This window comes from Pelophylax lessonae (genome assembly GCF_965119305.1).
Source record: "Pelophylax lessonae genome assembly, chromosome: 1".
Lineage (NCBI taxonomy): Eukaryota > Metazoa > Chordata > Amphibia > Anura > Ranidae > Pelophylax > Pelophylax lessonae.
In genome coordinates, this window is record NC_138768.1 from 619132921 (window position 1) to 619145432 (window position 12512).

General features: G+C 48.6%; 1 protein-coding gene across 1 annotated transcript; it reads right to left on the reverse strand.

Moving 5' to 3' along the window:
* Window positions 1-737: 737 nt before the first annotated feature.
* Window positions 738-8012, reverse strand: LOC309548762 (uncharacterized protein; the record flags this gene model as incomplete). The annotated part of the gene is made up of 3 exons (XM_082248710.1): window positions 738-2128; window positions 2837-3344; window positions 7851-8012. The coding sequence occupies 3 exons, from the start codon at window positions 8010-8012 to the stop codon at window positions 738-740; spliced, it is 2061 nt and encodes a 686-aa protein (XP_082104836.1).
* Window positions 8013-12512: the final 4500 nt, after the last annotated feature.

The window sequence follows — 12512 nt, forward strand, 5'->3', positions numbered from 1 at the left end:
ACCTCAAGTGTATTGTATTGGTTTTATTTATTCATTTTCATCTATATAAGCACCTTTAATTATGCCTGTTGGATAATTGATCATAGAGGTATTCCATTTAATAGCACATTGGCACTTTACAAAATCACCTATTTATTTATTTCACATTTGCATCTTGCATATTTATTTGTGCACACCACTCCCTCTAGAGGCTAAGGAAGGGCATCACTTTTTCAGCACTTGGTGTATTTTTTATCCAGCACCATGGCACTTTTTTTTACCATTGATGAATATTTATTTATTTATTAGTATTTATTGTTTTTTTGGTTGAAAATGTAATCTTTATTTGCATAAAAGATATACAAAAAACAATACTTTTGTCGGGGTACATTCTCCCCTGTACTGCGACGCAGCGCATAAATACACTACATTACAATACATTTCCGGTCATACTAATAAATACATTCAATCACATACATTCATTCTGCGGTATGATGCCTGATGTGTTGTGCGGAGTAAGGGTACCCCGAGCCATCACATCATGCATGACGCCGCAATACCCCTGAAGCATGAAACTAAATAACATTGTCTATACGTTATGTTACTCAAACTGAATCAATACTGTAACATTTCAAAAAAGCAACAGGTGTGATGGGGGGGTGGGAGAGAGGGGTAAGGGGAGGGGAATGAAATCACAGGCCCGAAGCTTTATTGAATGGACAAAGACACACAAGGGAGAGTGGGGGAAGGGGAAATCTTCAGACCTCCTCTTCCTCCATGAGATCCATCAGGTTATAGTCTCTGAGCAGACTGTGAACCAGTCTGCGACAGTCCTCAATGGACATCCTCTCCCTCTGGTGGATAAGGCGCTTTCTGGCGCACCATAAAGCGTCCTTAAAGCAACACAACACCCGCCAGGCGTTGTCAATGTCCTCCTGTGTAAAAGTACCATGAAAAAGTCCATTCAGCACAGCAAAATGTGTGATGGCAGTCTGTGAAACAAAGTCTTTAAGTTCAGGTTCCAAGGCCCTCAACAGGCTCTGTGCAAATGAGCACTCCCAGAAAACGTGAAAGGACGTTTCCTCGTGGATGATACAAAAGGGGCAGTGCCTGTATCTGCACAAGTTTCTGGCATGCATAAATGTCCTGAGTGGCAGCCCTCCCTGGACAGCCATCCACGCCAGATCTTTATGCCTGTTGGTGAGTCTCTTTGAAGAAACATTCCTCCAGACCACTTTGCAAGTGGCTGAAGGGAGGCCTGGAACAGTCTCAGCAATGTCCGATGCTCTGATCAACTTGTAGATAGTTTTTGGCTTCCACAAGTCGGGCTTAACTCCATGCAGCCCCAGCTCCTTGATGAACTTGAAAGTGTCCAAGTAGTACCAAGGAGTGTCCCAGTTGTAGGGGATGGAGCTGTCCCATTTGTCCCATCCAAGGGACCTCCAGAGAGGCAGGAGGAAAAAACGGGACATGGAGTTGCCTCCAGAGGCCGAAGTTCTGTCAATCAAAGTTCTGCGGATGCAGTTGCAGGCAAAAAACACCCCCAGTAACGTTGCGATGTCGGGCACGCCCTTACCGCCCTTGAGGGGTTCCTTGAACATGACTGCTCGCTTCACTCTGTCCATCTTGGAGCCCCAGATGAAGTGGAACACCGCCCTGGTGATGGCCTTGCAGGTGTTGACCCGGGGGGGCCAGGCCTGGGCGAGGTACTGCAACACAGGGAGGATCTCGCTGCGGAGTACCAGTGTTTTCCCTTCGATGGTGAGTTCTCTGAGGCTCCATAGTCCAAACTTTTGTCTCATCTTGGACAGTCTCTCCTCCCAAGACTTCAGGGCTGCGCCCTCAGCTCCAAACCAAACTCCAAGAATTTTGATGAAGTCCGCCCTGACGCTGAAAGGGATGGATGCAGAAGATGGCAGGAACCACTTTCCGAAGAGCATGATCTCTGACTTCCCGCAGTTGACTTTTGCCCCTGAAGCTTTGCCGAAGTCCTCACAGGTCTGGACGAGCGAGTCGATGGAGCGCTGGTCAGCACAGAACACCGTTACGTCGTCCATGTAGAGTGAGCACTTGACAACCCTTCTGTCCGGTCCCGGTGCGGTGATCCCTCTGATCTCTGGGTTCTGTCGGATGCATTCGGCAAAGAGCTCTATACAGCAAACAAAAAGCAGAGGTGAGAGAGGGCAGCCTTGTCTGACCCCAGAGAGAACAGGGAAAGGGTCAGTTTTCCAGCCATTCACCAACACCGTACTACAAATGTCATTGTACATCACATTCACATACGAACAAAACATTTCCCCAAGACCAAACCTGCGCAGAGCTCTGCACATAAACTCATGGGAGACACGGTCAAAGGCCTTTTCCTGGTCAAGACTGACCAGGGCCGCGTGCACACGGCGGCCTCGAATGTACTGGACCGTGTCCCGGACAAGCGCAAGGCTGTCCGCAATCCTGCGACCAGGAATGCCGCAAGTCTGATCCGGGTGGATGATCTGTCCGATGACAGATTTCAGCCTGTTGGCCAGAACCTTGGCGAGGATTTTGTAGTCCACGTTCAAGAGAGAGATGGGACGCCAATTTTTCAGATCCCCTCTCTCCCCCTTACGCTTATACAAAATCGTGATCATCCCCTCCCTCAGCGACGGAGGCATTGTGCCCTCCACCACCATCTCCTCGTACAGCTCGAGCAGGTCCGGGCCAACGAGATCCCACAGCGCTACATAGAGCTCCGCTGGGAGACCGTCGCAGCCCGGGGTCCTGCCTTGCCTAAAGGATCTGACGGCAGAGTGCAGTTCCTCCAGCGCCAAGGGGGCGTTGATTGCCGACATACCTGCAGGATCAATTTGGTTAGTGATACCTGACAAGAACCTGTCGGCCTCAGCCGTATCTGTTTCTTTCGGGGAGTAGAGGTTGGTGTAGTAGTCGCTGACCACTTGCATCACAGCCTCCTTCCCCTTCTGGAGTGTTCCGGTCTCGTCCCGCAGCTCAGACAAGGGAGTGTGTCCTGAGTGGAGTTTCCTGAAAAAGAAAGAGTTACATTTCTCACCTTTCTCAAGATTCTCCACCTTGGAACGGAAGACGAGGTGCCTGGATTCTTCCTCGAAGTGTCCTTTCAGGCTCTTCTTGGTGTCCTCCAGGTCCTGCCTAACGTCCCAGCCGCAGTGGTGAAGGTCCTGCAGGGACTGCATCTGGCGTTGCAGTCTCCTGAGTTCCCCCTTCCTGGCACACACTTGCTGGCGTCCCCTTGCCTGAAAGAAGCTGCGTAGCTTGACTTTCACAAACTCCCAGTAGTCGCTTACCTTTCCGAAGAACCTCTTGTCCTCCTTCCAGGTAATGTAGGCCTCCCTGAGTTCCTCCAGCAGTTCCTCATTTTCCAGCAGGGTACCATTCAGCTTCCAGGAGCCCGGACCAGGGGCAAAGCCCTCGCCCAGGTCACCCCGAAAGTGAATGGCCCTGTGGTCAGAGAAAAAGCAGGGGACCTTGGAGAACCCGCGATGTCTGACTGTCTTGGAGGTGAGCACGAAGTCTATCCTAGAACGCACAGATCCATCAGGACGGCACCACGAATAGTTCACGGAACCTTTCCCTATGGATCCCACGGCGTCCTTCAAGGAAGCCTCCGCAATCATCTCCTTGAGCAGCCTAGACGTGGTGTCGAGCTTTGCGTACATGCTGGAGCTGCGCCCATCCTCCTCAATCGGACAGTTAAAATCACCGCCGATTACTACTGCCCTGGTGGTGACGAGTTGGGTCCGCAGGGTCTGGAAAAGCTCCAGTCGCTCATTCTTATCTGGGGAGGCGTACACGTTGATGAGCCTAACTGGCTCTCCCGCCCATGAGCCGTCTACGACCAAAAGACGGCCACAGACGAGCTCCTGGACGGAGTCAACCGTGAAACGACCACCCCTGACAAGAATGGCTACCCCTGCAGACTTACAATCGACACCCCCGGACCAGTAGGAGGGACCATGGGTCCACTGGGAGGACAGATGAGTGTACCTCCTCGAGAAGGGTAGGGCACACTCCTGGAGCATGTAGACATCACTCTGCTGAGTGGAAAGAAAAGTCAGCGCCACCTGTCTTCTAGACGCATCCTTGATGCTCCTAACATTAATGGAAAAGATGGAGATCTCTGCCATCATGTAAAGGAGATGAAGGGGCTAGTTAGCAGGTGGGCTGAACTTACCTCCCCTGAGGGGGGGGTGGTTCTTCCACTGCCTCTTGTGCCTGTCCAGTGTCCTGGTTCAGGCCGTTTTCCTCGAGGATGCTGTCCATCAGGTCCTGGGTGAGGTCAGTCTCTGGGGGAGCCAGATCCTTACCTTCCTGCATTTCTCCTTCATCTTCCCCCGCAGACTCAAGGTCCTCGAGGTCCTCCACCACTGGGTCCAGTCCAGCGATGTCATCTTGCTGGGCCACGGTGGGCCGCTTGGTGGGTTCTTCAGTTGTCGGGCTGTCTAGGTTCCGTTTTCGGCCTTTGCTGGTGGGGGGTGGGGTGGGGGGGGCGGTGGGCAGGGTGGGGAAGTCCTCCATGGAGGACAGGGCGGGGGGGGGCTGGGAGGGGGGAGGGGCAGGGGCAGGTGAGGTCACCTCCGACTCAGGGGGGTTGGGGAGGGATGGGTCGGAGGAGGTGGTAGGGGCCTGGGGAGGGGGGGACTCACCAGTGGCTTTCCGAGGTTCCTTCGCAGTCTTTTCCCCTGGCTTCTTTTTCCCAGCGCTGTCTGGGGCTCTGCCCTTGAGCAGGGCTCCAGCGTAGGACCGGGATCTCTGGGGGCAGTCTCTGTAGACGTGCTCCGCCAATCCGCAGAGGTTACAGGTCTTGGACCTCGGGCAATCCTTGGTCTCATGGCCTGCAACCCGACAGAACCTGCAAGAAGGTTCCTGACATTCCATACTTACGTGACCATGCTTGCCACACCTGTGGCAGGTATGGGGCATGTCTGCGTAGTACAGGAGTCCTGCGGAGGCTCCCAGAGAGAAGTGGGACTTCAGGTGTTGGAGATCCCCCGAAGGCTCTCTCCTTAACCTGCAAGAAACTGCCCACTTACCTGTCCAGAAGCCGTTGACATCGAGGATTCGGACTGGGTCTTTGGCCACGATGCAAAACCTCTGGAGGTAGGTGGCGATGTCTTTTCCTGGGGTATGGGGGTTCCTCATGGACACCGTTACCCGCCTTTCATCCCGTTGAATGGGAGTGTTCGCAACGAAGTTGCGGAAAGGGGATTCCGGGCCACAATTCTTCACCGCCTCCCAGTATCTTCTACAGACCTGTAAAGACACAAAAGTTATATAGAATATACCTTTCATGAAGGTCTGCACGGACAGTGTCTCCGCCTTGCTGAACCCCTGCTCGAGGATCATTTTCTTGCCAAAGATTTCCGGGGTCATGTCGGGGATTCTTCCGTCCACCTCCTTCAGCTGCAGCACCACTGTCTGCCTCATCCAGGGTTCCAGGGTAGGAAGCCCGTCTGCGGACCTGGTTGGCCTTGCTGAGCCCGACTGGCTAACGGCCACCGGGGTGGGGGTGGAGGTTGAAGCGACTTCTCCCGAAGTCTTGGCAGAAATGGCGGGGACATGCTTCTTCTTCCCAGTGCTCTTCCCCATGACGGAGGAGTTCGTCGGTAGTCGCTTCAGGAGAACTTCGGCGGCTTCCTTCTTATTCCTCGGCGTCTTCACTCTTTCGCAGCCTTTAAAAAGGCCCTTGTGCGCCTACTGCCCGAAGGTAGTAGCGCAGAGTGGGGGGGAGGAGGGAAGATCGCAATCTCGTTCCTTGTGGGGGCTAAGCCTCTAACCCAATAGCAGCGAGTAGGTGAAGCTGAATTTAATCAACGATCCTACAAGGCCGAGCAGAGGGTACCCCACAAGGACCAAATGGCTTGGATAGATACAAATGTTTCTCAACGTCCTAGCCGTAAAGCAGAGACACCCCTAAGGGCTAAAGTCGATACTACACTTGATCTTAGCCAAAAGGCCGAGAAGCGATTGAGCATGTTATTGTTATTGCATTTAATCCTGACTTTGGTTTAATATTGGATTGAACACACACCAGAGAAGCGCCAACCTCATTCCCCCCCCCCCTTTTTTTAATCATTGCTATCAAAATGGGACCAGCCTGCAATCATCTGGGATGAGATTTCCTCCCAAGCTCGATTCCTCTGGGCATTATTTTTATAATGTGGATGATTAGGGGTATCGGTGATTGATCTCCATAATGTGCCACATCCCTTAATTGGACAAAGAATCGGAAATTTCCCTGTAGTGGTACTTTGTAGGCACTTATATCACAAATGTATCTTATAAAATCAGTTTTATTCATATTTCATCAATAAAAGCATTTTAACAAAATACATGTAGCACCCTCCTAGGTAGGTGCTAATGAGAGAGTATAGTTTTGAGCTCTGTCTGCTTACCAGAGGAGCTGCGGATAAATCTATATTGCTCTCTGCCTATCAGGGAGCAGGATCTATTAGTGAGGTCTGCTCATTCATTCAGTCTGAAGAGTGTTTCATGCTGGTCCAATAGGGAGGCATGTTGGACAGTGGGAGAAAACCTGACGAATGGGTGCATAGGCTTTTGATACAGTCCTGGTGATTGGCAGAGGGCAGGTCGCCTCAGTGCATTCTGGGATACTGTGTAAAATCTAGGATCACGTGTGCTGTGGGCTCTTTGGCTGGAGAGCAGAGTCCCTGGGGGAGGGGGCGGCTGCCTCCTCCTCTGAAGAGGTGCCGTGCAGTCACAGGAGGTTGTCTTGAGGACCTGAGGAAGGGATAAGATGAACTAAACCCAGAGGTCCAGGAGACCTGACTGAGAGGGGAGACACTGGAAACCCTGAGACCACAGTGTCGTGAGTACAGGGACTCGTGTCAAGAGGCCTGACCTGAGGGGGCCGCCCCTAAGTGTAGAATAGTCAGTGGATGGGTGTCAGCAGTGGAGAAGAAAGAGGATCCTGAAGATTATTGTCAGTTCACCAAGTCGTCTTACGGAAAGAGACTTAATCCAAGTTCACCCATAGTGGCAGAGTGAATCAACAGCCTGGCTGTATCGAAAGATAGGAGTCCTCAAACATTGTCTATAGTTAAAATTGGAGTATCCCACTAATCCCTTCTCCTATCCCCCCTATTTAAAATAAAACAAAAACAACAACCATATACCCCATGGACTGATTATTGGAGAGAGCCAAGGAAGGAATAAGTAAGAACTTGAAACTGTCATTATTGTATGCTGGTAACTTAGGGGGACCCATGGAGTGAAATCTGGAAGTCCTTATGGGGGCAGTGCTACATATACATGGAATACACAAATAGGGTTACACCAATATATAAAGATACTTGGAACTGATGTCCTCCACCCGATGCGTTTCAGAGGTTATACAACTCCTTCCTCCGGGGTGTGGGAGGTATCAATTTTAGGTATTCATATGGTGCAAGAAATAGGGATTCCATGTATCAATAAAAACATGGTTTCAAAAAATTCTGCCTATTTTGCCCAACCATGTAGACCACATTATAACACTACAAATTCTGGATGAACCCTCTGCACACTGCTATACACCCTTTCCAGCAAACTATGTATTGAAAATCTGGGGTTTTTAGTTCACACAAATTGCAAACTGGCCAACTGCATCAAAGCAATTCCTTTTATGCTTACCAGCTACTCTGACCCAAAGATGGGGGTCTGGCTGCGCTTTATCCCTGTATCCTAATGGGATGGATGGATATAAGGAGCCAAGATTCCAGGATGGGTTATTATACAATCAGGACGTTCAACAATGGGCTCAGCTACTCTGACCCCAAGATGGCGGTCTGGCTGTTCTTTATCCCAGTATTCCCATGGGATGGATAGATAATAGGAGCCAAGATTCCAGGATGAGTTACCATATGATCAAGATGTTCAACAGTTGACTCAATTACTGTATCTCCAGAGGGTGTGTATTGCTCTCTTGCATCCAAAATGTCCTGGAGATAATTGAGCCCATTGTTGAACACCCTGGTCTTATGGTACCCATCCTGGAATCTTGGCTTTGGATATTCTTCCATCCCATGAGTGCAGCCAGACCCCTATCTTGAGGTCAAAGTATCTGGCAGGTGGCTTGAGAGCTGAGTGTGAAGATTTTGCTATCCACACTGAAAAATGAATTTTTGTTATACACAAGTATAAATGCACTTTTTGCACAAAAGCACTTCTCTTCCTGTTTTTCTAATGGACTTTACTGGATTATTTATGAATGCTTTTTTAACACATTCTTATTTACAGTTTTCGATATATATATGAATTCCTTATTTCAGGGGTGGGGAACCTTTTTTCTGCCGAGAGCCATTTGGGTATTTTTAAACTAATTCTCAGGCCGTACAAAATTATCAACTTAAAAATATGTCGGTTATATTTGGTCAAACATTTAATTAACTCACCCCTAATGTGATGGCTGCAACTGCTTCTCTTTGGTGAGGTGTGTGATGTTAGCTGGTATTGATGATGTTGCTACTGGCAACTGGTTTTTCAGGTTTGCCCCCCTTAATGCAGAGTGATTAGTGCCCCATCAATGCAGAGTGATTAGTACCCCTATCAATGCAGAGTGATGAGTGTCCCCATCAATTCAGAGTGATTAGTGCCCCCATCAATGCAGAGTGATTAGTGCCCCAATCAATGCAGAGTGATTAGTGCCCCCCATCAATGCAGAGTGATTAGTGCCCCCCATCAATGCAGAGTGATTAGTGCCCCCCATCAATGCAGAGTGATTAGTGCTCCCCATCAATGCAGAGTGATTAGTGCCCCCCATCAATGCAGAGTGATTAGTGCCCCCCATCAATGCAGAGTGATTAGTGCCCCCCATCAATGCAGAGTGATTAGTGCCCCCCTCAATGCAGAGTGATTAGTGCCCCCCGCAATGCAGAGTGATTATTGCCCCCATCAATGCAGAATGATTAGTGCCCCAATCAATGCAGAGTGATTAGTGCCCCAATCAATGCAGAGTGATTAGTGCCCCCCATCAATGCAGAGTGCATGGGGATTAGAGTGTCTCCTGATTACACACAGAGCAGGGTTCTTCTACTTAACCGGCGCAGGCGCTCTCATACAAAGTCACGCCTCCTGGACCAACTCCTATGATAGACGTCACCACTGTGCTGTCTATCATAGGTAGGAGGCGTGACTTTGTATGACAGCGGCCACGCCGGGTAAGCAGAGGAACCCGCTCTGTGTGTAATCAGAAGGCGCTATCCCTCCCCTTCCCCTCCGGAGGCAGCCCAAATGGCAGGGCCGGATCAGATGGCTTTGGGGGCCGCAGGTTTCCCACCGCTGCCTTACTTGATTGAATTTATGCACTGTATATTGATAGTGCAACATGATTTTCATTAATATTCATATGTATAATGTATATGTGGACATTTTGTGAGTGTAGCTGTCACTAAGAAATTATTATATTTTACTATTTGGTGACACTTTTTGCTCAACGTATTTTTAGGTTTAATGCCTCTTACGGCCAGCCCTACCCAGGTATATCTTGTCTTGTTGCAACGCAGGTCAGTGACCAGACCTGAACCTAGTGGCTCTCCCCTACCTTGTGCCTGTATGCCCCATGTTAGCATTATGTCCACCGTAGCATTCGCAGTGGCAGAGCAACGTTGGACTGGCAGTAAGAAGAATTGACAGGGTTGGCCAGCTTAAACATGTATTGCAATATGTGTGCACTAAAAACCCCTGTTTTTCATTGCATAGGTGCAGGGTGTATAGCAGTGTGGGTTCATCCAGAATTTGTACCAATAATGTTCTGATCCCATCTTATGTAAGGCCTGAAGGAACTAACCTTACATCCTGATCTACGTAACAAATCAACATGACTTCACTTTACTATAGCATTGTGATCATTAATTAGCACATTTTTAGTCGTCTTCAAATGTATTTGCTATGCTTTGTGCTTCATATCAGTCCAAACAGGAGACAGATGGTTAGCACAAACTAACTGATAAGAAACTACCATGTAAAGGAAATGACAGTTATGCTAAATGGCTGGAAATGTGGTATTAAACACATATACAGAATATGTACTCCAGATTTTACATTTTAAAGCAGATTTTAGCCTCACATTATTTATTCCCATCTGGATGAAGTATGGCAGGGTTTAAATAAATGAAAACACCAGCTGGGTGACATTTACTTTGCTAGAGCACTATGTATCCTAAAAAGGAATATGCTTTAGTTCAGTTCAAACTCAGAAGTTAGCTGTATATTCCCCACCCTGTGGCTACATGTATGCAAGGAAAGAGGGGGGGTGTTGGGGACTTCATTGACCTTATGTGGCCTATAGTGACATTGTCCTTGCATGTCAATGATGTTACAAGCAGCACACCCCCTTTGTTACATGCAGCTGCAAGGTGGGTGATCTCTTGCCCACAGCTCACTGGGCTAGCTGGGATGCAGTTGTGTGAGCTTCCCAGAGTTTTGGACCAAGTTTGAACCTGAAGTCTAGATTTATTCTTTTGAATGTTCTTTTTACTATTTTTCATAATTTCTACATCTCAGTGCTGCTGCTGATCTCTTGCAGCCTTCTTTCATATGCATCCTCTCTGGTGGCAGCTGCTCATTACCATCGCTGTGCGAGGGTTTCCTGAAAGTGACAACAGTGGACTGTGTCTGCGCAATGTGTGTGAATGTGGCCACTTATAGTCTTAACTAGGGAACAGTGCTGGTCAAGGTAATCTAGCTAAGAATAAAAGAATGGACAGCACTAACCATTTTGAACAACGTGTGCAATATCATATTATCTGCCATAAAACATTCAGAAAAAATCTAAAGTGCCCTGTGCAATCTACACCAACCCAAATCATTGATAAAAAATAAAAAAAACTGTACCAAATTCATCAAATACAATATGTACAATATGTACAAATAATTTTAATAAAAATAATGAAAATATTTATAAATCTCGAATCAATATACACTAAAGTGCCCTGTGCAATATAAAACATACAGGAAAAAATCAATGAACATAAATGCAAAAAAAGTCATATGTGCCAAATGTCACAATGATTATTTGATGAAGAAATAGAAAAGTCCCAAATGCCACGAAAGATAAAATAAATAGTTTCAATTGATTTCTTCAATCTGGACCTTCAGGTGTGTGCTAAAAAAAAAACAGTGTAATCCACCACCACACATACTAGACAAATCCCCCCCATCCCCCTCCCAGCTTACATCCTCTCTCACACTCCTAGCATAAATCCTCTACCCCTCAAATGTTCCCTCTAAACACAAATCCCCCCCCCCCCCAATCTTCCAGCACTCCCTGCCCAAATTTCCCCTCCTAGCACAAATCCTCCTCAGTCATCCCTACCAGCATAAATCCTCCCCCATCCCCCAGTTCCCTCTTTCTAACACAAATCTCCCCTCCCAAATCCTCCCTTTTTGTACAACCCCAAATCCCCCCTTCTAGCACAAATTCTCTTCCCACATCCCCCCCCCCCCAGCACAAATCCCCCTAAAACACCTTTCCTAGCACACCCTCCAAAATACCACCAACACAAACCCTCTCCCCACACAAATTCCCCCTTCTAGAACAAATATTACCCCCCCCCAAAATTCTTCCTCTAGTACAAATCTTCCCTCATCTTTCCTTCCACCACAAGTCCCCCCTTCCCCACTTCCAGAACAAATCCCCCCAACCCGCTCTCCTAGCACATATCCTCCCTCTCAAATGACCCTTTCTAACACAAATCCCCTCCTAAATGTTTCCCCTCCTAGCACAAATGCTCCCCTCCAAAATGACCCCTTTTATCTCTCTAGCACAACCTCCCCCCCTCCCTACAGCAAAGAATCTCTCCCCCACAAAAGTTTTCCTCCTAGAACAAATCTTACCTCGCGCCACCCACCCAAATTCCTCCTCCCAGCACAAGTCCCCCCATGGTCTGGCCCCCTTCCCCATCCTCTCCCCCCATCCTCTAGCACAACTCCCCCCCATATCACCCCTCATAGGACATCCTATACAAATGTCCTGTACAAATTTCCCCTTCTAAAACCCTGCCGTGGCTCCCCAAATTCCACCTCCTAGCATAAATGCCCTTCGAGATCTTGCCTCCTAGCGCAAATTTACCCCTCTACCCCTATTCCTGCAAAAATTCCTCATCTACCCCTCCTAACACACACCCCCCCCCAACCCCTCCTATCAGTAATCCACCTTTCTCTCCCTCTCCTTATACAAATACTCTCATCCCCAGCACAAATATATGCAACTCTGTCTGTCCCCCTGGCAAGGATAGGTGAGGAGGTATGGGATTGTGGCTGTGGGGACTCGCACTAGAGATGTGACTGGCTGTCAGATTGGGACTGAGCAGGGTTTGCTTACCTGTCCCCTACCATCATTCTTCACTGGAAGGAGATTGGGGCAGGTAAGCAAGCCCTGCTCAGTTCTGATCTGACAGTTCAGGTGGAGGAGCTTGGCAGTGACAGGAGGGGGAACCTGGAGAGAACACATCCCGAACTTCCTCCCAGGTCTCTTCTCCTCTCCAGCTGACAGTAGTAGTAATGTAGTAGCAGGAAGACTC